This window comes from Myxocyprinus asiaticus, chromosome 5 (assembly GCF_019703515.2).
Source record: "Myxocyprinus asiaticus isolate MX2 ecotype Aquarium Trade chromosome 5, UBuf_Myxa_2, whole genome shotgun sequence".
Taxonomy (NCBI): Eukaryota; Metazoa; Chordata; class Actinopteri; order Cypriniformes; family Catostomidae; genus Myxocyprinus; species Myxocyprinus asiaticus.
In genome coordinates, this window is record NC_059348.1 from 21,938,627 (window position 1) to 21,964,203 (window position 25,577).

At 40.4% G+C, this 25,577-nt stretch overlaps 1 protein-coding gene across 9 annotated transcripts in view; it reads right to left on the minus strand.

Moving 5' to 3' along the window:
- The window catches only part of LOC127441395 (receptor-type tyrosine-protein phosphatase F-like), a 318,186-nt gene that overhangs the window by 2,414 nt on the left and 290,195 nt on the right, over positions 1 to 25,577 (minus strand). For all 9 annotated transcript variants that reach the window (XM_051698771.1, XM_051698769.1, XM_051698767.1 and 6 more), the window contains 10 exons: positions 20,496 to 20,593; positions 15,260 to 15,383; positions 14,912 to 15,087; positions 13,758 to 13,877; positions 13,512 to 13,666; positions 12,468 to 12,753; positions 9,850 to 10,028; positions 3,952 to 4,078; positions 3,425 to 3,550; positions 2,713 to 2,867 (listed from right to left, as the gene is read on the minus strand). In XM_051698771.1, coding sequence (XP_051554731.1) covers positions 2,713 to 2,867; positions 3,425 to 3,550; positions 3,952 to 4,078; positions 9,850 to 10,028; positions 12,468 to 12,753; positions 13,512 to 13,666; positions 13,758 to 13,877; positions 14,912 to 15,087; positions 15,260 to 15,383; positions 20,496 to 20,593 — 1,546 coding nt within the window. The remainder of the gene's footprint in view (positions 1 to 2,712; positions 2,868 to 3,424; positions 3,551 to 3,951; positions 4,079 to 9,849; positions 10,029 to 12,467; positions 12,754 to 13,511; positions 13,667 to 13,757; positions 13,878 to 14,911; positions 15,088 to 15,259; positions 15,384 to 20,495; positions 20,594 to 25,577) is intronic.

Below are 25,577 nucleotides of genomic sequence, written 5' to 3' on the forward strand. Positions count from 1 at the left end.
CTCACTCTCGCACCCTGACAATTACACTGCAGTCTGTGATGCACTAACTGGATGAATCCAATAGATTACTTTTACTTTGCTTGCTGTCTCTTAATTTTCCACCACTTATTGATTACCTGACATTAGTTTTGAAAATAGCACAATTTCCACTTTCAAATTAATCAGAGATGATAACTAGAATGTTCTTCATACAAATGTTCCATTTCATTTTATCATCTCTGTATTTTATCAGAATCTCTGTAATCATTCACTACCCCCTCAAACCTCAATACTTCATACAGATTCAAATACATACTCAAATTAAGAAAAACTATATTATAAATAGGCATCTTTCAAAGAAGAATTACTACTACGGTTTTGGTAATTTTTGTTTATTAATATTTTTATGTAATTGAGTAAATTTTAAATAATAAATTATTTGGGATTTTAAGATAATTTATCTTATTTAAAATGGGTCATATCAGTAGCTTCTAACACCAGAAAAACAAAACGGCTACTGCATTTAATACAGTACATGTATGGTATGCAAAATATGGTTATTTGGTCAACACTGTAAGCAGCTGACACTAGGAATGTCTTAAAATATCGATACATCAATTATTGATCGGTACATTATTTATACGTTTTTGAGGCATCGATATATTAACATTAGCTGATTTAAATAAGAAGCCTAATTTGCGTGCTTTCCCATTCACAGTCAGTTGGCCTTCCGTTAAATGTAGTCTGGCATAATAGCTTTGGAGACCACAAGGGGGTGATATAACATTTACTGTACTCAACACAAAGTTATCATCACCTTTGTCATTCCTACATTTGTGCAGCTAGTGTTTCGCATGGTGTTTCATTGTGGGTAATATTATGGCGGATAAACAAATGGGAGAGCTTTGGGGAAAGGGCAAAGGAAACAAAGTTTGGAGTCATTTTGGATTCTGGGATGATACAGCTGGCCAATGCCTGGATAAATCAAAAACATTGTGTAAAAAGTGCAAGGCAGAACTGCCATACTCTGGGAACACAACCAATCTAATATCCCATATAAATATAGATATCATGGTGAATAGCAGGGATATGCAGCGAAAGGCAGTAACGTGGTAGAAAGTCTTACTACTGACTCCTGCACTTTAAGAGCTACCAATGAATACTGGTAAGCCTTTGCAGTAGATTTAAAGGAATAGTTCACCCAAAAATGAAAATTCTCTCATCATTTACTCACCCTCACGCCATCCCAGATTTCTATAACTTTCTTTTTTCTGCTGAACACAATGATTTTAGAAGAATATTATAGCTCCTTATGTCCTCACAATGCAAGTGAATATTGACCAAAACTTTGAAGATCCAAAAAGCACATAAAGGCAGCATAAAAGTAATCCATAAGAATCCAGTGGTTTAATCTATATCTTTAGAAATGATATGATAGATGTGGGTGAGAAACAGATCAATATATAAGTCCTTTTTACTTTAAATTCTCCTCCCTGCCCAGTAGGTGGCGATATGCATGAAGAATTCAAATCACCCACCCCTGGAGTCACGAGTTCGAATCCAGGGTGTGCTGAGTGACTCCAGCCAGGTCTCCTAAGCAACCAAATTGGCCCAGTTGCTAGGGAGGGTAGAGTCACATGGGGTAACCTCCTCGTGGTCACTATAATATGGTTCTCGCTCTCGGTGGGGCACGTGGTGAGTTGTGTGTGGATGCCGCGGAGAATAGCGTGGGCCTCCACATGCGCTACGTCTCCGCAGTAACGTGCTCAACATGCCACGTAATAAGATGTGTGGATTGACGGTCTCAGATGCGAAGGCAACTGAGATTCGTCCTCCGCCACCCGGATTGAGGCGAGTCACTACATCACCATGAGGACTTAGAGAGCATTGGGAATTGGGCATTCCAAATTGGGGGGAAAAGGGGAGAAAAAAAATTAAAATAAAGAAAAAATTCAAACTGCCAAAAACAAAAGAAGAATGTAGATGTGAAAGTGGAGATTGATAGTAAAAAAGGACTTGAATATTGATCTGTTCACTTGCATTGTATGGACCTACAGAGCTGAAATATTCTTCTAAAAATCTTTGTTTGTGTTCTACAGAAGAAAGAAAGTCATAGACACCTGGGATGGCATGAGGGTGAGTAAATTATTTTTTTTGGGCAAACTATTCCTTTAAGGGTTCGGTCCAGCAACGAGTAGCCCTAATTATATCTGAAAAAAAAAAAAGCAGATATAGATCGATAATCATCTGGAAAATGTTCTGATTATTGATGCGTGAAAAAGGCATTGATCCCAAGCCTTGCTGACACCATTGGATTTTCCTCAATAGATGGAGCTGACACAAAGTTTGAAATCATCCTATATTCTCAATTAATTCTTAATGAAAGCTGAATGCTATATTTGTCTATATTTATTTAAATATAAATATTTAACATGACAGTGCATATTATTTTTGTGTTGGACAGTGATGACAAGGAAAGTGGAGAAAATGGAAGCACCAACACATACTGTAATTAAGTATCTCTGAATATGTACAACAGATTAATCCAAAATAAATCCTTGGTACATAACCTTTGCTTTTTTAATTGTGTAGCCTGTTTTGTCCCATGTAACAAGAATTATTGCACTGATAATATAAATGCATGCTTATAACTCATTCGCCATTCATATTCTCTTTCAGACCTTTCAAATGTTTCATCTCTGCAGGTAGAATGACCTTATTAGAAGAGCATACCTGCAGTGCACAGTGATTGGTCCATCCTGCCCAAACTGCTCCTTGGTTTTATGAACTTGGCCAATGAAATCAATGAATCCTTCACCAGTTTTTGGCACTCCCTGCTCTGGCCAATCGGTGAACTGGAACTGCCGAATGGTTCTGGATTGGCCATCCTGTAGGAAATGTAGAGATTCAACAGTTTATGAATCTGATGTTGATGCAACAGCATTACTGGAGAAACAAGGGCGCCTTGCATAATGCTACAGAGGAGGCTCCTGGTATGAATAACTAGCTGGCACATTTTCACTCTCACATACAGCAGCTGGACACCTCCCAGTCAGATCACACACAACGGGAAGCCTCCGTCCATATGGTCTTTGTATGAACATGTGTTGATGGTCTGTGAGTGTACGTGTTTGAGCTACAAGCTTATTCATAACCTTGGGCGTATTTATAGCCTACAGACAGCTCTGATGTCCAAGGCGATATGCTCCTACACTGAGCCGCAGGAAGTGAAAGCGCTGGGTTCGTGCTACACCTCCAGCACCAGCAAAAGATTGCTCATGCACTCCAGTAGTTTCCCTCAAATACCACACTGAGTGACTTTCACATGAAATAGTCAACACAAATAATACTCCTCTGTCAGATTATTACAGGATGGATTGATGGCAAGTAATAGATGCGGCGACTGAAGAGTTATGCAAATGACAGACAGAGTGTGGGTACGTACCCTGGCGTCTGTGACTTTGAACTCTCGCAAGATGTACTGCGGCATGTTGTATTCAGCCATGGGATCCACCACAAAGTACTGATAGCGGGCGGAGCGCTCAGCAGGCCAGTACTGATGGCACTTCTCCTGTACAAGGTGGACAGAGAGGAGGGATTGAGTAGTCAAAGTCAACATGAAACAGCATTAGCAATCCATTTTACCTTCGTGATGTGACATATTTCAGGGTGAAACAGGATATTCATCAAGAAAGAAATGTAGGACTGGACAAATCTATCAGGACTTGATTGGATCATGAAAGGTGGGCGTTCAACACCATAATCGAGCCAGGTAAAATGGGCTTGGTGATGTCAAGCAAAGTCGTTTCAGAGGTGTAGCAAGTTATATATTTTCTCCTTGAAATAACGTGGAGCAATGAATCCTTTACAAAATGACCTTAAACAGATTCAAGTAAATTGGTCCATTATTGATTCCATGTTGAATTTTACAGCAAAGCTTGATGCATTTTAAGAGGAGGAACAAGCTCTTACCCGTCCCATCTCTCTGAGTTTGGTCAGCATCACTACAATAGTGGAATTGTGCTCCCATAACATCCTCCAGAAGTCTTCAGTGGTCTCTGCTAGAGGGCCCTGGGTGGCAATATAGGCCTTCTGCTGTCTGTGAAAGCAAGGCAACATCTTTTGAGAATGTTCCACTTATTCATTTAAAGCCTTCAATAATAAAGACAATGACTATCTGATTTCAAATCGTATGTGAGCAATGTTTACGCTAATATTATGCATAATCCACAAATCTTCATTTTCATGAAAGCTTTGTGCGAGTTTATGAAAGGCAATAGTTATTTAGCCTATTTATTTGTTGAATATCTGTCTGTTGAATATCTGAACTAGGGGGCCTCAACATTCAAGGGGCCACAAGTAACTTAAAATTATTTAAAATAAGTTAGTAAGCTATAATAATATCAAATAAAAAAAATCATAAAAAAAAAAAACAAACAAAAAAACAAAGGCTTATGGCACCTTTAAGTCGACTCTAAAAGTCAAAATTTAAAATAAGCTGTTTTGCACATTGCTATTCTATAATTGTCAAAAGTGTCTTTTTAAACATAAGTCCATAGAGCTAGGGAGGAAGCAGTTTCTAACATGAGCACTAGGTAGCAGCAGCGTGCTTTGCCACTGCAGCTTGTACAATAGGTGTGCACGTGACAAACACATCACTGTCTCATACAAACAGAGTCATGGTTTAGCAACTAATGAAGGTGCTGCAGGCAAGCAATAACATGGAACTGGAAGATTAAAGTCTGCTCAGGGCCTTGTTCTGACAAATAAAGAAATGGCAGTGAAGAAGAGAAAAGGGGGAAGATAAGCAGGAACAAAGAGGAGAGAGACCCCCCACCACTACTCATTCCAGAGGATCCACATACACACACATGCCTCTACACAGGACAGACACAAAGCACAAGTCAAGGACGCACTGCCTTTGACAAAGCTGAATTACCTCTTAATCATCCAATTTTTGGCAAGAGATCATTTTTCCTCCCATCAAACAGAATTCAACACACACTGTAATATGGTTATAAACGCAGACACAAAAACAGCTGTAATGTCGTATGCTTGTGATTGGTGAAGCTCTTTGTAAACTATTAAGAAGGTCAGGCGTGTTTTTGTGCTCATCGCATTAACGTGATGCTTAAAATCAGCTTAGTTGGTGCTTTTTGAAAAACAACGGGTCTCCAGACAGACAGACAGACTCAGAGGCTATAGTCCAGAGATGGAGCGATACAAGGGAGACATGAATGAAGAAGCACGTTTAATACTTAATTCATTAAAAATTGTGAATGGTGTCGAGTACCCATATGCACAGGTTGAGCTTCTCCAGAGTAGCTCTCAATAAATTTTAATTCAAATGAAAGGGGCTGATGTATCGAGCCCCCAGATATTTCCTCCATAGACTATGTGACATTTTGTGCCCATGCTCCACTTTATGGCAAACACGACTGGCCTTTTCTTTCTCTGCATTCTGTCTGAGATTTTCTCAAGCATTCAGCCCATAGAGAGCGCCTCCCTTTGTAATTCAATAAACAGCTGTCAGACACAGTAAGGCAACAGAAAATGTGAAGGCTGAGAATGTGTAGACAAACTACACAGCTGCTCATTGTTTAGGAAGAATATTGCAGTGGAATAAAGAGAGATATGGATCATCTCATTCACTATGTACGATTACATAGTATGATTCTTGGCTTCTGATGTAAATATAACAGGAAGAGGGACTTGATGTCAACAAACCTACAGATAAAAATAACAAAACCTCTGCCTATATTTAGAGATGGGTTGCTGCACTATGTTCTACTGGATCCATTGTGACATTATTTTTATTAAAATAAAGCACATATCCCATCAAATTCATGACCATATCATGCAAAAAAGAAACAAACAGACAAAAACAAACAAAAAACAAAACGAAAACAAATTGTCATTACTATAATGCAAAAGAAAATTAAATAATACACAATTTAAATAATTTTAAAATTATTACTACAATAAATATAACATTTTTCTATACATTTGTAATATGTTTCTGTCACAATTGCTTCCATTTTAGGCATCAAGCTTTTATTTTGAATCAAGCTTTTATTTTGAATCAAGCTTTTATTTTGATACGTTTTTGATGGAAGGTTCACACCTCCGGATATATATATATATATATATATATATATATATATACAGGGTTGGGAGGGTTACTTTTGAAATGTATTCCACTACAGATTACAGAATACATGCTGTAAAATGTAATTTGTAACGTATTCCGTTAGATTACTCAAGGTCAGTAACGTATTCTAAATACTTTGGATTACTTCTTCAGCACTGGTAGATTTTTTCACTTGTTTTGACTATAAAAACTCTGCCAGTACAGTAAGACAAAATACACATGTTCAAAATACATTCTCTGAAAAACCTAAATATCTTATGCAGTGTTGTTTCTAAAACAAGATTAACAAGATCTAACTGATCTTGTTTTAAGGATTTTTAGATATTTTTACAGGAAAACAATACAAAAATTATCATCAAGAATATGATTTTTGCCCTAATATCAAAGGTCTTACTAGAAAAAAAGAAATTATGATCTAACGTGAATTTTCTTGATAAAAAATATGATCGTGCCTGGTAACATGCATGTAAAATGGCTAGAAATAGCATTTTAGCTTAGCGTAAAGCTGACAATTTACACAAGGTGTATTTCTATTTCTTCTGCTCCAAACTTAAGACTTACTTCTCTGTCTGCTCGTATGAATGTAACACATCATAAGAAAGTGTTTCACCGCTGTTCAAATGCACTTTGGATCACATCATTTATATGTATAAATGTTTTCCATCTGAAAGGACTAAATATTAAATGAAACAAATTACAATAAAATACAAAGTAATCTCTTCAGTAATCAAAATACTTTTTGAATGTAACTGTATTATAATTACTAATGATTTAAATTGTAACTGTAGTGGAATACAGTTACTTATATTTTGTATTTTAAATATGTAATCCCATTACATGTATTTCATTACTCCCCAACCCTGTATATATATATACAGTTGCAATCGAAATTATTCAACCCCCCCCAAGACAGTAAGGATTTACAAAGGTAAGCTTTTCTGATGACCCAGAATTTTTAAACTTTACATCTATATCAGTTGAGTGACACATTCAAAGTCATAGTGTGAATATATAACCTAATATTTGTAAATAGCAGGATTTTTTAAAAATGTCATAATTATTCAACCCCTATTGCATGTAGTTGTTTCTTAAATATGTAAAGCTACACAAGTAATTGTTTTAAAACAAAAGTAAGTCATCAATCTGCAATGGCACTTATTTAAGTTTTAAAATGTAAGTTTAGCGTTGTAAGCAAAAATATATTTCTGTGCAAAAAATGAAATTAAAAATAAGCTGTCTCAAAAGCTAATAGAGGAGATTATTTCATTACACAAGAAAGATCATGGCTAAAAGTACATTTCAAAGGCACTTCAATTTCCAATAGACAAAGTTGGCAGCACCATTCATACATTTTTTTAAATATGGTACAACAGCAACCTTCTTGGGGTGTGGAAGAAAGCAAAACTTCACCAAGGGAAATGTTGACTTGAATATTCAAGAAGTAATTAGGAAAGACCTGTGGAGTCCTGGAAGAAGGTTTTATAGACGTATGACACTAAACTGAAAATGAGTTTTAGACCCATGGGTCAGCAGTATGTCTGGAGTAAGATGACAAGGTGATGACAAGAATGACACCATCCCCACAATCAAGCATGGAGATGGGTCAGTCCTGTTATGGGGGTGATTTGCGGCTGCAGGAAATGGCTATCCTGACTATGTGACTGACACCATGGATTCTTTCAGGTATCAGGCCATTTTGGCATGAAAAATGTGATGCCTTCAGTGTGTAAATTGAAGCTCGGTGATCACTGGTCTTTCCAGCAAGACAATAACACCAAGGATACATCCAAGTTGTCCAAAATCTGGTTTAGGGATAGGTCGTGGAATGTCCTTAAATGGCCCTTTCAGTCCATCAGTAAAATCCCATTGCAAACCTTTGTTGGGATTTCAAGGAAGCAGTAGAAGCACAGAAACCAAAGAATGTCAATGAGCTGGAAGCTTTTGCTCAGGAGAAATGTGTAAAAATTCTAATAGAGAGGTGTCCGAAGCCTGAGAACACTTACCTGAAACATTTATTTGCTGTTTTCAAGGATAAAGGATGCTCCACAAATGATTGATTTTGGGGGTTGAATATTTTTGACATGACATTTGTGGAGAGAATTAGTTATTTTTTATTTTAAAATTTGGGTAAACTGAACTCTTTGTTCTCAAAATCACTCAAATATGTATTAAAAACTTACTTTGACTGTTTACTGAGGTTTTAGTTGAGTTTAGTTGTATGTATATTTAACTTGTACTGAAACCAGAACATTCCTTTAAATTGTAAGTATTTAACATAACATCAGTATGATTAAGGTTATATGAAAATGGTAAAAAATAAATTAATAAAAACAATAATTATATATATATATATATATATATATATATATACACATACACACACACACACACAAACAATTTTACATTACAAATGTTTTAAATTCTATTTATACTTTAAATTTTTTAATTATATTTATACATATTATAAATTATATTATATATATTATTACTATAGGGAATATAATTAAATTATATATATTACAAATTGTATTATATACATTGGCGGCCAAAAGTTTGGAATAATGTACAGATTTTGCTGTTTCGGAAGGAAATTGTTTACTGATTACTGATGTAAAAAACAGCACCATCACTATTTGAAAAAAGTAATTTTTGATCAAATCTAGACAGGCCCCATTTCCAGCAGCCATCACTGCAACACCTTATCCTTGAGTAATCATGCTAAATTGCTAATTTGGTACTAGAAAATCACTTGCCATTATATCAAACACAGTTGAAAGCTGTTTGGTTTGTTAAATGAAGCTTCATGTTGTCTTCGTGTTTGTTTTTGAGTTGCCACAGTATGCAATAGACTGGCATGTCTTTAGGTCAATATTAGGAAAAAAATGGCAAAAAAGAAATAGCTTTCTCTAGAATCTCATCAGTCAATCATTGTTTTGAGGAATGAAGGCTATACAATGTTTGAAATTGCCAAAAAAACTGAAGATTTCATACAAAGGTGTACACTACAGTCTTCAAAGACAAAGGACAACTGGCTCTAACAAGGACAGAAAGAGATGTGGGAGGCCGGATGTAAACTAACCAAGAGGATAAGTACATCAGAGTCTCTAGTTTGAGAAATAGACACCTCACATGTCCTCAGCTGACAGCTTCATTGAATTCTACCCACTCAAAACCAGTTTCATGTACAACAGTAAAGAGAAGACTCAGGGGTGCAGGCCTTATGGGAAGAACTGCAAAGAAAAAGCCACTTTTGAAACAGAAATTAAAAAAGTAAAGGTTAGAGTGGGCAAAGAAACACAGACATTGGACAACAGATAATTGGGAAAGAGTGTTATGGATCTTAACCCCATTGAGCTTTTGTGGGATCAGCTAGATTGTAAGGTGTGTGACAAGTGCCCGACAAGACAGTCACATCTATGGCAAGTGCTACAGGAAGTGTGGGGTGAAATGTCACCTGAGTATCTGAAAAATCTTACAGCTAGAATGCCAAGGTTCTGCAAAGCTGTCATTGCTGCACGTGGAGGATTTTTTGATGAGAACTCTTTGAAGTAGTTTAAGGGATGTGCCTAGTTGTTGTTTCTTAATGCAAAAAATCCTTCAAATATGCTCCATTTTCTTTCCAGTTATGTATTGTTTTTGTCAGATTTTCCTAAATTTAAACTAAACCCACCCAAATTTGCTGTTAAGTATTTTTGTTAATGCTTGGCATGAGCAGCTACCTGTATCCATCGATGCAGCTGGCATTGATGTAGTCTGAACCCTCCACTCCTCTGATTGGCTGCAGGCACACCCGTGTGGATTCAAAGGGCATGATATTGACCAGCCGGTTCTTGAACTTGTTGCAGGGCAGGTTAGCGCTGATGAATCGCGAGGTGTGGGCTTTGGAGTTGGCGAGCCTCTGTGGAAGCAAAGCTTGGTTCAGAAGGCTTGATAGTAAACAAGAAACATAACAGTGCCAGGCAGTTTAAAAAATCATTTGTAAATGTGGGAGAACTCTGCCCCATAGAGCAGGGCTAAAAGGCTGTTTGTTGTGTGGTGTTGTGCTGTGATTGTTAATTGAAGGTGAGCAGATGATAGGCTGGAGCTCTGCAGCAGTGCAGGGGGTTGTGGGTGTAACAGGCTGACTGGGAATGCGGGAGCGGGACTGGCAGTGTTGAAGAGTAAGCACAGATGGACAGCAGCAGAGAGCGCGTAGTGCCAGTACAGGGTGCCCACATCTCTGAGCCAGAAGCTGTTTCTACATCTAGTGTCCACTTTGAGAAGAGCTTCATAGTTATATGCTCAGTTATATCCCAGTGGGAATATTAACAGATGGCACAGTAAAGCATTTTCTATAAAATTTATAGTGCCATCGACATGTCTTGCCTCAGTTGAGATGATCTCTGTTAATCCTTCCTGCATTGATGTGTAACTGTAGGTATCAACTGGAACAGAGTGTGCGTGCGTTTTCAATTAATTCTCTATGGGAGCTGAGCGACATGCTTGCACGAGGTCTCGTGGGATAGCGGAGCAGAGCGAATGTTGAGAGCAGGGCTATTACCCCCATAAAAAGCACAACAGTGCCCACACACTTTTTCAGCTATCTTGGTTCTGGAAGTATTTTTCCCGTTCATTTTCCATAGGGAATTTCTTTATATAAAAGTTCAAAGCAATGAACCAAACCAATCAGCTCCGAGGTGAATCACAGCATTACAAACTTTGATTTTAAGCCAAAAAATTATTTGAAAATCGGACAAAAAGACAAAGGTACAAGACTGTGTATTAAACGTTTTTAATGAGGGAATGAACTGCAATCCCATGAAACAACCTATTTTAATTTTATTGCAAAATATTGTGATATATACAAATACAAGTAGACCGACTCAATTGCACATTTACAGTGTAATGGGAGTGGGTGGTTGCTGCAGAGCTCTCCTGGCAAGCTTTGTTTGCCACAATTGTCTGATTGTTGGATCTTTCTTTTCATGATTCACAGGCAGTGTAGTTCTTCACCATGAATTACACTATTAAACACAATTTTAAAAAAATTATGTTGAAATAATGCAGACTGACACCTTCAACAGGAGCAAATACCATTGATTTACAAACTCTGAGCTCAAGGTAGGTCTGTCTGTCACGGTTCCAGCATTTGTGCCGGCTCATACTGTTGTTTGTTTTTCTCTCTCCCTCGTGTCTCACAGGTGGAGCCTGCATGTGTGATCAGCGTTTCCATGGGAACACGTGATCGTTCACGGGGAGGCGCTGATCATTAATCACCCGTTCCACCTGCTTCTCACTGTTTGCACTCCCTACTTATTCCTTGTGTTTTCCCTCTTTCTTTGCCAGTTTGTTTGCTGTCAAGTGTTAACCATGCTCTCTTGTTTAGTTGGAGATTGCTTGTGTGTCTGTTGGTTGCCTGTCTCTAGAGGTGTGGCTACCGTACTGTTCGCCATCGTCTTTGCATGTTTTGTCGCCCAGTTCCCTTGGAGGAGGTATCCATGGTCTCTGCCCGCGTGTCGGGGGAGAAACACACCTGCGCTTTGCTTCGCAACACACAAGGTTCAACGGACTCTCTTCGGATTGCTCCTGACTTCCACAATGCAAGCACTCATCATACTAACACACTCATTCCTTAGCCCGCTGAGCGGCTACAGCTTTTTACTCTGCTCATCACTGCAGCCGGTGCCGGGTGCGCCTGTCCTTGTTTACAAACGTTGTTGTTAATAAACTTATTGATGTTTCCCTCTGCGTTTGGGTCCCTTTGTCTCCCCTCACTCTCTGACACTGTCTACATTCACAAGTCATCATTAATACTTAATTTCCATAAGGAAAAAATTAATGGGGTTTTTTACTTACAGAACTAGACTGTTGGGCTTGACAGACACTGAGTGGGACGTGTCTCCCCCAGTATTCACATTAGTAGTTGATCAAAGATCAATATGGGATTTTGTTTATTTTATTTTTTATCCTACCTTTAGTACCCATCCAATCTAAAATATGTGGCAACATACTTGAGTGAGAGCATCAAAAGTTTAAAAAGCTCAACTTTATGCAAATGAGAGACAAAAAATAGCAGCATTTTCAGCCACTGTGAAGTAAAGGCTGTCATAAGCGTTTCAAAGTCAGCCGATAGAATTGCTGGTGGAGTTAGTGCTTATTGTTACATTGTTATATATTCATATATGTAATTCAGATTTCAAAAGCAGTTTGAACGCTTTAATTGTGGCTAGGCTGTGGCTTGGTTATCAAAAGAGTATTACATTGTCACCGTTTGTATACTTTGACCATTTAGTAATAGTTTTTCCAACTGTAATCATACATCTGTATATGTACATGTGGTGTGGTGAAGTACAGTCACCTTAAACTCCAGCTCCATGGCTGTGACTGTCTCTCCAGGCGGTGGCTGGGTGAGCTTCTGAATGTGGGTGTACAGGTTTCGGGCTGGGACCTCAGTGTTACCACAGGTGGCAGCCTCCAGCAGGGCCTCATGGATGAAGATGTACTGATCCTCAGTCTGCACCATGTAGTTCCTCTGGGCTCTCATGCATGTAACGTGGCCGTATATGTCTACAGTGTTCTCGTGCTTCATACGTTCCAGCATGGCATCAATGACTATGAAGCATCCTGTGCGGCCCACTCCAGCACTGCCAAACACAAGCCGGTTAGACCAGTGGTTCTACACTGATTTTACTTCAGGATCCAAATTTTACATTGGACAAGTGGCCACCTAATACAATAGTGTATAATATAGCAATATAGCATAAATAATTGTTTATCATACAAATGCAATCAAAAATGTATTTAATATTACACAATAAATGTATGTACTGTTTAGGTCCAACAATATACAAAATCATTAACATGATACAGGCTGAATAGGAAAATTTAAAATTTTATAAATGCAGAAACAACAGCAGAAGTGTGATTTACCAGCCTAACACATGGAACAAACACTGAGCCAAACATTTGATCAGTATTACGGAGTGAGAAATACGTTTGCGGCAAAGTACTGTAAAGTTTGATTGGACACAGCTTTTAACATCCACGACAAAACATATGGGAAGTGTTCCTCCCTTTTAAAAGTTGATGATTTGTTTTGCTATCTTAAATATGCATGATTATATGGTTAGTTGCATTCATTATTCACATTTAACCTAGTTTTATATTGTCCACAACCTTACCAGAAATAAAACCTGCAACCCATTTTGCACCCGACCAGTTAGACCACTAACAAAAACAAGGCAGTAAAGCACAAAGGTGATAAATTCAATTCAAAATTATTTCTGACATCTGAAGTTCCACAGAGCAAACCTACAACTGCTCACTTTGCAACAGAGTTTTATAAGAGCCAAACAAAGTGAAAAGGCCAACAGGAAATGAAAGACTGGGAACTAGCCCTCACCTGCAGTGCACTACCATGGGTCCAGCATCAGGAGGGTTGCAGGCTTTGACCCTGCGCAGGAAGGCTAGGATGGGGGTGGGGTATTCAGGCACTCCGTGGTCCGGCCAGGCCATGAACTGGAACTGCCTGATCTCGCGTTTTTCACTAGAGCCATTCTGCTCGAACAAATTGGGAGAAAGGAAGATAAGTGGTCTGCAAAAGTATAAACTTACTATAAAGAGAAGGAAAGGCAAGAAACTTTAGTACCTTGTAAAGGGCAAAGGTGCGCACACTGTAAGTTGCCAACTCGACAGCATCAAGCATGGTGACTTGGATCATTCCGTAAGTCTCCGTGCCACGAATGGGCCAATACTGGTCACACTTGACCTGTTTTAGAGGAGAGGAGTGAAAAACAGTCAAAAACTAGAGCACAGAAGTGAATGCTGCAAGTCCCCTTAAAGTACAAATACTTAATATTCAAACTTATTTTTAGTGGTGCTTGCTAAGCATGCTAAAGGTGTTTGTTGGGGAGTTGAGCAATTCGTTTTCTAAGTGATTGGTCACTTGCATTAACAGTCTGAATTGGGGTTGCACTGGTTGGACAAGTCATGCGTAAGTTACAACTTAGACATAAGTTATAGCATATATAGGCACTAAGTTACAATTTACACCCTACTAAATATTTGAGCATTGCACCATTAAACCTAACCCTAATGAAACGTAACCCTACATATAAACTAAATATTTACTTGAATGACACCAATGAGGAGCTCATGTTTTGTCTGACAGATTTCAATCCTTTTGACATTATGCTGACATTTACACTCGTTTACAATTACAAAAGAGGGGGGGCCTGGGTAGCTCAGCGAGTATTAATTATTTTATTTTAAAAGTTTGCTATTGCTGGGCTAAAGTGCAAGAAAATAATAATAATAATAATAATAATTGTGGCCGGCTGTGTAAAATGACAACTTTAAAGGGATAATTTACCCAAAAATGATAATTCTCTCATCATTTACTCATCCTCATGTTGTTCAAAACCTGTATGAGTTTTTTTTTTTTTTTTTTTAAGTAAAACACAAAAGATGTTAGGCAAAATGTTACCCCCAGTCACAATTTACTTTCATTGTATGGACAAAGATTCTATGAAAGTGAACGGTACCATTTCACAGTAGAAAGAAATTAAAATGGGTTTGAAATTACATAACGATAAGTAAATGATGACAGAATTTTCACTTTGGGATGAACTATCCTTTTCAAGTCCTCATTTAACGCAGCCAGACAGTAAATCAATTAGAATTTTTGTTTTACCCACGACTGGATAAATGCTACTTGACGTAATTAACAGTCGAGAGCAAAGCTGATAAGCTTGATATTCTTCTCCCCATATTTCAGACTGTTTGTAAGTCCCTGTTACTCACCCTGGACTTCTCTTCCAGTCTTGTCATCATGACAATAGTACTGGCTCTCTGTTCCCAAACCATCCTCCAGAAGTCACTCAGGGTCTCAGGCAGAGGACCCTGCGTGGCAATGTAGGCATTTTGCTTACGGTAGCCGTCAATGTAGTTAGAATTGATGTAGTCACTACCTGGAACACCTGCAGAGACAGTGGACAAATATAGAAGAGCTCACTGGTGACCCACTTGAACCCAAAAAACATATGCCTCTACATCTGTGGTAATTGCATGTATCCTTAAACATACACACACAACTGTCAGCATAATGAAATGCTAAATGTCAAGATTTCTGAAAATGAGTTCGACGCTTACCGTCCACAGGGGTAAGAACGACCCTTGAATGGTCGTAAGCAATAACATTGGCATAACGGTTCTTTGGCTTGTTGACCTCCAAGTTGGAATGTTCCCATGTGAACTGCTGGCCTGGATCTATGGACTGCAGTGGAAAAGAGGAGAGGACAAAGAAAGGGAACGAGAAAGACAGAGAAAAATATGTTCAGTTTATTGAGGCACCTTGCACTTTGTTCAGTCTATTGAGGCAAGCTTGATACCACAGAATGCCGCAGGGGTAAATTTGAACTAGCTTCCCTTCAGCAGGAGAGGCTTTGTTTCTATAGCAACCTGAGGTTTTGAATGGAGACCCATAAGAACCAGAGATGACTTTGCCACCCAGGGATGTTAGAACTGATGGACTGGCAAAGCTCAAGAGTGGTAATTTGGACCCCTTTGGGGGTATATTTCAGTTTTTATCCGTTACTAGTGATCATCTGTGCAATAAGCGCACAAGTTCATCTTCTGATATGTTATCAGAACCAACCAACAGATAGTTTAGTGTTCTTTGACACCATAATTCAAACATGATCGCTGCAGGTGGCTCTGGTAATAGTTCCAGTGACTCACTATGTGCATAACTGAGGTTATTCATGCAGAGGTGTCATGTACCTACTTTTTTGAGGCAAAATATTGCATGACCAAAGAAAAAAAAATAGTCTAGTGGTAGAGTTTTCAATTAGCGATCAAGAGAATCTGAGTTCAAATCACCATGCATTTTTTGTTGCATGGAAAAGTATCTTTGTATCTTTGTTGTGTCTTTAACATTTTTATAATAATTGTGTGGGGAAAAAGTCATATGTTACCACATGTTTGAATGCCATACTCACATTATCACCATTTAAGATCAAAATCAAAATTGGAGTTTTGTGGCTTTTAGTCCATGTCTATTAGCTTTGAGGTCATCCACATGCTATAATTTAGAGGGAGGGACATTTTCATTCTAAAGAGCATTTTATTGGACAAAAATTAGTGCAGTGCAAGATGAGTCATCCAAATTTTGGATTTGTTTTGTCGGAAGAGTGTACATTTTAAATCTGTAGATCTGCTTAACGTTTAATACAAATTGAGTGGGTAAAAAACATAATATGTTTGGAGTTGGGAGTGATAATAGGGTAGGTTGATGATTTTCAGTTTAAAGCAAATAAATTGTGACTGTACTGGACTGTCCAAATGTAGACATGAATGGTCAATATTTGCCATAAACAAAGGGTGATTAGCTATTTAAAAAAAGGGACAAGCCTATCGATATGTCTCGTCCAAACTTCTTGTTTCAACAGGAAATACATCAACACAGGAAAGAGCATGGTGCCCAGCAAACAATTTCATGGGGTCTTTTTTATTTTTTATTTTGCATTCTTCTGCAAGGTTGTGCATTCCTATTTCAGGAAGAAGTGAAAGATGCACTTTGCATTGCATGGATTTGCATTGAGTTGGGTACTGGATTTCTCATTTTGACTTCAGAGGATTACTCATGGGGCTAGAGGTGGGTTGACAGTCTCTCCCTCTCTTTCTCAAGTCACAAGGCTCCACGCTCAAATGACACCAGGACGTATCTGAGCATCGATCAGCTGCAATATGCAGCAGCCTGTTCAATAATGTCACAGTGTCTCTTGTTATTCAGCATTGATCTGCCTGTTGTGGACAAGACTCTGGTTGACTCAGTGTCCATCAACCTCCATACCTTTAACCTGATCTGGGGTAACACCAGCTTCCTTGGATCCTTTTAAATGTGTTTGTGCTGCTTGTTTTTTTTGTTTTTTTTTTACAACAAACATCTCTTTCCAAATAGAGATTTAGCTTTTATGGGCTTCTGTAAACTGGCATAAAGGTCCCACACTTTTTGACCAAAGTATTCCATGACTGTCCAGAGATTACAGGTTAATGATAAAAAACATTTATAGAGATGTTCTTGTGTCCACTTGCGCTATTTTTTGTTTTTCTATGTAAACATGCACTAGACGGACGTCTCTGACCGATGCACCACGTCTCGCTGTTTTTTCAGTGTTTTGCACAGGAGTGCCGCATTTTATGAATGCCATGTCAAGTTAAAAAGAACTTCAAATAAAAAAAAAACATGTCTCGAGACACCTGCATTCTGTTCTGTTTGATGCGTTTAAGAATGCTTCTGAATGGACTCAATGGAATGGTGTCTGCAAAATGCAAAATGTACATTTTTATGACTTTATCAGCTTTTATAATTTTTTATGACATTTCCAGGCCTAGAAACCAAATTTTTTAAATTCCCTGACATTTACAGATTTTCTATATACATGGGAACCCTATAAATAACTCCACACAAGAAAAAGTGCTCAAAAGTAAACAGCAAATCCTCAGCTATATAAGCATAAACTGCCATATTGAAGTATCTGTTGTGCTAAGTGTTGCTTTACCAGTATATCAGCAAGCATTTTGGAGGAACATTTAACTCGCCATAAGCTTTTGCACATAAGTTCAGGTAATGCGCAATCGAGACAGCTGGTATGCTGACTGGCAGCACTTGGCAAACAAGGCAAGCGAATATAAGCTGTCACTACATGGGCTGACAAGTTTGAGAGATGTGGATAATGATAACAGTGGGAGGTGAGCACCGGCTCCTATAAAAAGCTTCAGCTCTTGCGGGTTGACAAACATTGGCTTGTTACTGGCGAGAATCAGTGGCTGATGGGCATGTTAGCTATTGCTCTTGTCACCAGTCGAGCTTAGCAATGCTCTACAGAGGGCTTTAAGATGCAAGGAAGAATTTCATGGGACAACAAACACTCAAGGAGATTTCCATATCTGGTTCAGGAGCATAAAATACACATCATTCAAAAAAGCTCACTATTAGTGTAACTTAATCTATAAATAAACAGGTAGTAATAAAGAGGCCACAAATATGTTACATCTATTTAAAGATCACATCTATGGCGTGATCACAGTATTACTTTAAAGATTCCACGAAATTAAAATGGGACTTCTGAGGCCACTAGGGAGCCTCAAGATTACTTAGAATTATTTAAAATAAATTAATAAGCTATAATATAGTAATCTAACTTGTTGTAATAAATCTAAAATAGGTTGAAAACAACCCTTAAAAATCGCTAAAAGCTCTAGAAATCAAGATGTACAACATGTAAACTGATATTACACTAAGTATTTCTTATTAGAATTCAACAACTCCCTTAAATAACTGTTGTTTTTACTGAAGAACATACAGTTTTTAAAACTTCTGGAATCACAAAATTAATCATCATTAATTATTTTAATCTATGGACATTCACATTCATTCACATTTAAAGTTTACAGTCTTTCTTTTCCAGGAAAATGGACCACAAATATTGATGAGTCATCTGGCACTACACAAATTTTTGTCCAATGTAGAATAAGAAAGTCACCTCCCCTTTAAATTAAATCATCACTTGCCTTCATCTAGCAATATCAAGTGGCACATCGTGGTTTGTAGGTGTGTCAGTTACCATAAAGCTTTTAAATGTGTTTTTGCTTGCCTTTGACGTAAACTATCAGCAATAGGCTATTTAAAAAAAGGGCAAGCCTTCCAATATGTCCTGCCCCAACTTCCTGTTTCATTTGAAAATATATCAACTAAGAAAGAAAACGGCTGTCATCAAACCATTAAATGTCTTCTAAGCATCATGATTGTGTCGAGAACTCTTATGGGTCTTGTTCATTTTGTTGACATTCCTTGTTCTCTGATTCCAAGGCAGAGGGAAGTGGCGAAAATCTTTGGCAGATATAACCAAGTAAAACACTAGACAACGGAGCTGAGCAACGGATGCATGGAGCAGATGATGGAGTCAATAAACGTGACAGTGACCCGCTGCTTTGCTCATGCTGGCTGGACTGTGCTTCTCCCATTGGCCCAAGCGGAACCATCTGTCCCCTTGAAAGGGGGCCTTCCTTGACAGGAGGAGATGACATCACAGCATGCCAAGAGCAGGTTGCCTGGCTAAAGAGGGCTTGTGTGGTGAAAACCAAAGCCGCAACGGCGGGAGGAGAGATTTGTCACATATGGCTGCTTGATCGGATAGATCCTTCCCTCAAAATGTCACTAAATGTCTTTAAAGAGGAAGGATTAAAAGAAGTTCTATAAGTCTTGTCTTCTTTATATCCTTTCCACAAGCACATGTGCAATTACAGAAAAAAGGGTTTGGTTGGTTGGAGTGAAGTTTTAATTGCAGCTTTACTATAAATACGACTGTGGAGGAAAAAATTAATAGAGCAGAGAAAGAAAAATACGGGCAAAAGAATAAATGAAGAAGAGATACGTATGTATGTGATCTTGGCTAATCAATATCTTCTTCACTGTAGAAATTCTGTTTGCTCTATTTTTATATATGCGCATGCAATGGAATCTTTTGACAAACGTTTAACATTCATCAAAACCCTCAACAGTGACTGTACTCCAGAGAAGAACATTTTAGGCCAACACAGTTTGATCTTTGAAAAATTCCACACCTTTAGGGAAATGGCTGACAGGCATGCTAAATATCGCTCTTAGTGAAACGTTTAATAGTCTTCCTTCTCAACATCAGGAAGAAATGACAAGGCCTATGTGTATATTAAAGATTTCTAGAGAGACATTACCAACACAAATCACTGGAAAATGAACATCTGTTAATCAGAAAGACACAAGTGTGAACAGCTGTCATAACACTGAATGCGGGCGTTCTTAACTGTTGATGGCAAGAGAATCGATATTAGATAACACTACAGAGGCCACAGTGAATTCAAGAGCAAATTGTATTAAAGACAGACAAGACACAACAAACTAAAAAAAAAAAAAAAACACCCAAAAAAACACAGAAAATTATAACTAAAAATGCAACATCAGACCAAACACTGGAAACCTAGACATAAACAAAAAAGTGTAAAAGTTTCCTAGTGAAAAATAAATAAATAAAAATCAGTCTAAGGAGGTTTGCTGATCTCGGGTCATTTAAGCTAGTTTAGCTGATTTCCCAGCCTGGCCAAGCTAGTGTTTAGCAGCCTGACCAGTTGACAAGTGCCCCACAAACCCTCTAAAACCATCAAACCATCAGCCTGACCAACTTGATGGCCAACTAGCAAACCATCTTAGGCAGGTCTAACACATAAGGGAGTAAAACTGTAACTGCAGTGGTCTACTTCTATTGCAATTAATCCAGACATTTTAGTCGGTAAACAGTACAACTACAATATTTTCACAAGTCTGGTCATAGTTGAACTTTTGTCCTACCTCATATTCCTGGGAAAAGCGGAGGGCGTCGTTGGCCTTGAGTCGCTCAATGTGGTCTGCAAGGTCACAGACAGAGATGGGAGGGTGTTCTCTCATTCCTGAAAGAGAAAATAAGAAGAACACACGTAAAGTGGTGAGTACACCCCAGAGAATCACACCTGATGCATCATACCGTTACAGTGGTGAGAAAATGTGACGACATAGAGGTTCTTCTGAAAGCTTTACCTGAAACAATTCCCCTGTGAGATGTTTGCTGACTTATTCCTACTGAAAACAATATCTTAAACCAGCCTAAACTCTATGCTGGTCTTAACTGGTCTAAGAGGATTTCTAAGTAGGTGTCATCTGGTTAGACCTCTCCATCCCCCGGTCGAAGGCCGGGAGGAGAATATTTTTGTTACCTTTGCATTTAATTGCGCTGCATGCCCATGTGGCTGCAGTACTCAAGAGTTCAGAAAGAGCGGTTTCCTTGTTCCCTGGGTCACGTATCCGGTGTGCACGGTCGTCATCACGACCACCATCCACCACTCTATCACGCTAGGGTCTCCCGCCCCTGAGCACCCAGCTGTGGCACAAATCCGCCCCCGATGTGACAGTCTCCACGGGTCACGAGGACAGGCCTCTTCCTCCTCCGTCCCAGGCTGTTCCGGGGGTGGTCACAAGGAGCCAGGTAAGTGCTTCGATGTCCCTAGACTCAGCACGGCCACGACATGGTAAGGCACCTCGAGCTCCGCCCCGCCGCGAGGCCCCACCTGCCGGTACGTCCGTCGACGTTGTCCCTTTGGTCCCCCTTTCACGGAACTTGGACGCGTGGCTTGCGCTTTCCAATCCGCCGCGATGGCTGGCCCGGACCGTCCGACTCGGCTACGCGATTCAGTTCGCCAGGCGTCTGCCCAGGTTCAGCGGTATCCACTTCACCTTGGTGAAGGACAAAAACGCTGGTACTTTGCGCGCGGAGATCGCTACCCTCCTACGGAAGGGTGCGATAGAACCTGTCCCTCTGGCCGAGATGAAGGGGTTTTACAGCCCCTACTTCATCGTACCGAAAAAAGGCGGTGGGTTGCGGCCAATCTTGGACCTGCGAGTACTGAACCGGGCTTTACACAGACTTCCGTTCAAGATGCTGACGCAAAAACGCATTCTGGCGAGCGTCCGGCATCAAGATTGGTTCGTGGTGGTAGACCTGAAGGACGCGTACTTCCACGTCTCGATTCTACCTCGACACAGACCCTTCCTGCGGTTTGCATTCGAGGGTCAGGCGTATCAGTACAAGGTCCTCCCTTTTGGCCTGTCCTTGTCTCCTCGCGTCTTCACGAAAGTCGCAGAGGCAGCCCTTGCCCCATTAAGGGAAGTGGGCATTCACGTTCTCAACTATCTCGACGATTGGCTAATCCTAGCTCACTCTCGGGACATGTTGTGTGCACACAGGGACTTGGCGCTCTCACACCTCAGCCGACTAGGGCTTCGGGTCAACTGGGAAAAGAGCAAGCTCCTCCCGGTTCAGAGCATCTCTTTCCTCAGTTTGGAGTTGGATTCAGTCTCTTTGACAGCGCGCCTCACGAACGAGTGCACACAGTCGGTGCTGGCCTGTTTGAAGGTGTTCAAACAGAAAACAGCGGTTCCACTGAAACTCTTTCAGAGGCTCCTGGGGCATATGGCATCCTCAGTGGTGGCCACCCCGCTCGGGTTGATGCATATGAGACCGCTTCAGCACTGGCTTCAGACTCCAGATGGGCATGGCACCGCGGGACACATCGCGTGGTCATCAAGCCGGTCTGTCACCGTCTTTTCAGCCCTTGGACCGACCTCTCGTTTCTACGGGCAGGTGTTTCCCTAGAACTGGTCTCCAGACACGTCGTGGTCATGATGGACGCCTCCAAAACGGGCTGGGGTGCTGTTTGCAATGGGCACGCAGCCACCAATGCGACTGCAATGGCACATCAACCGCCTGAAGGGCGGCTGTCCCCTTCCACCTTGAAGGTGTACGTTGCCGCCATAGCAGCACACCATGACGCAGTCGACGGTAAGTCCTTAGGGAAGCACGACCTGATGATCAGGTTCCTGAGAGGCGCCAGGAGGCTGAATCCCTCCAGACCACGCCTCGTTCCCTCATGGGACCTCTCTGTAGTTCTTCAGGGTCTACAGAGAGCCCCCTTTTAGCCTTTGCAGTCAGCTGAGCTTAAGGCAATCTCCTTGAAGACTGCCCCCCTGACTGTGCTCACTTCCATCAAGAGGGTAGGAGACCTGCAAGCGTTCTCCGTCAGCAAAACGTGCCTGGAGTTCGGTCCGGGCTACTCTCACGTGATCCTGAGACTCCGACCGGGCTATGTGCCTAAGGTTCCCATGACCTCTTTTAGGAACCAGGTGGTGAACCTGCAAGCGCTGCCCCAGGAGGAGGCAGACCCAGCCCTGTCGTTGCTGTGTCCGGTGCGTGCTTTATGCATCTATTTGGATCACACACAGAGCTTTAGGATCTCTGAGCAGCTCTTTGTCTGCTTTGGTGCACAGCGGAAAGGAAGCGCTGTCTCCAAGCAGAGGATCACCCACTAGCTCATTGACGCAATAGCTATGGCATATCACGCCCAGGACATGCCGCCCCCGGTAGGGCTACGAGCCCATTCTACCAGGGGTGTAGCAGCCTCCTGGGCCCTGGCCAGGGGTGCCTCTCTAACAGACATTTGCAGAGCAGCAGGCTGGGCAACACCTAACACCTTTGCAAGGTTCTTCCTCCGGTTGTGGCACGCAATATAAGCGGATAAGCCCGGGATAGCCAGCCGGGTGTACCGCTTGCACATAGCGCCTTCCACCTCTTTTGAGCTGAAGACCTGCGCCATTAATTCCCAGTAGTGTTCCCTGGTTGACTTCCTCCGAGCCCTGTGGCAGTCGAGTTTTCGGAGAGACTCGCTGCTGGCCCAGTACATGTGCTAACTAAGAGCCCTGTTCTGGGGTAGGTGCTCCGCATGTGGCAGTTCCCTGTAAGGTAAAACCCCATGCGATGTATATATTCCACTAATTCATTTCCCTGGCAAACTGCGTCTTCCTTGGGCAGAGCCCCTCTGCCCCAGTCTCCATGTTTGTAGTAACTCCTCCCCTGTTGGGCAGGATCTACCTTGAAGACTCTCCACATGGTTGGCAAGACCATGTGACGTATTTTTCCACTTAAATATCCCCCTCTCTTTGGGCGAGGTGTGGTCTCCGCGGTGTCCTCCTCTTGGGAGGGACACCCCCCGACTAGACCTGGTGGCCCAGTAGGATAATCCCCCTTCTTTTTTAGGGAGTGGAAAAAAAGAAAGGGAAAAGAGGCCATGACTGGGTTAGCCTGTCTCTATCTTTTGGGTAGTCGACTTGTCCCCAAAGAGCCATTCGACACTCATAACTATATTGGGGGAGGTTACGTGTCGACCTGGTGTGCTGGCTACGAGGCACACAGTGGTCTGCCCATCTCACACCGCTAGTTCACGTAACACAGTTCAGCCAGTTGTGGCATTTCGTACAGGGACCCCTAGTGTCACTACATCGACACAACATTGAGTGAGTGACAGATAGGGAACGTCATGGAGGGAACGAGACGTTGTGTCCCTCCTGCCACAACGCTGAACTACCTGCTGAAATGGCCAGACCTTGTCTTGGCTCCTCAGCATAAAACCTGAATGAGTGGTTGCATACCAGCTCCTTTTATACCCGTATGTCCGGGGGAGTGGCATGCAAATACCACTCGCCAATTTTCATTGGCCTTTTATCAAAGACCAGAGGTGTCTCAGGCTCCCAAGAGTGACCCCTAATGTCACTACATCGACACAACGTCTCGTTCCCTCTATCAGGGAACGGAGGTTACGTAAGTAACCAGGACGTATGGTCACCTTATGGGTCAATAAATACATATGCTTGTGACACAATGTTAAACTAAGGCAGAACCATAATTTTTTATATAACAAAATGACTTTCACCATCTACATATAATTACCGCTGTTCTCTGCACACAAATGAAGCACAAAGAATTCTGTATATTTCGAAGGTAATGGTGCAATAAGCTGTACCTTGAGCAGCCCATTAAGTGAATACAGCACAGGCTACATCCATGTTAAACAGCAAGCTAATTAGGCAGAGAAGAGCTACAACCGAGCATGCAAAGCAGGCAAGGCAGACTGCAAATGTCCTGGAATTGAAATGAATTAATGTCCAAGGTCATTAAAACTGAGATGAAATGTAATCAGAGAATACAGATGGGGGACTGGAAACATAACCGTACTGCTACATACAATAAGTGCGTTTACAAGTACAAAAGTTGATCAAAAATCAACTCGTTATAAAAAGCTGACAACATAAGCACAACGTGTTTACAAGAGATTTACATGTACAGTTCTTAACATAAGTTTTATGCAGTTGTATAGCGAGGATGTTTTCAAAATTAGTGCCATGAATATTTTTTATTCATCAATTGACTTCACACATAGTGCAGCAAACACACAAATAATAATAATAATAAAAAAATTCTAAATCAATATTGGGTACCTTATGCCCAATTCACCTGTGTACGCACAGTTTTTTCAAGTTTGTTGGAAGACAGGTCTATTCTATTCTATTCTATTCAACAAAGGAATGTGTAGAACTCTAAAATTTATATTTTCTATTGACACACTAATGTAGAAGATATACAACCCCAATTCAAAAAAAGTTGGGATGCTGTGTAAAATGTAAATAAAAACAGAATGCAATGATTTGCAAATCTCATAAACCCATATGTTATTCACAATAAAACAGAAAACATATCAAATGTTTAAACTGAGGAAATGTACCATTTTAAGAAAAAAATAAGGTAATTTTAAATTTGATGGCCGCAACACGTCTCAAAAAAGTTGGGACGGGGGCAACAAAAGGCTGGAAAAGTAAGTGTTACTAAAAAGAAACAGCTGGAGGAACATTTTGCAACTAAATAGGTTAATTGGCAACAGGTCAGTAAAATGATTGGGTATAAATAGAGCATCTTAGAGAGGCAGAGTCTCTCAGAAGTAAAGATGGGCAGAGGTTCACCGATTTGCGAAAAACTGCGTCTACAAATTGTGGAACAATTTCAGAATAACG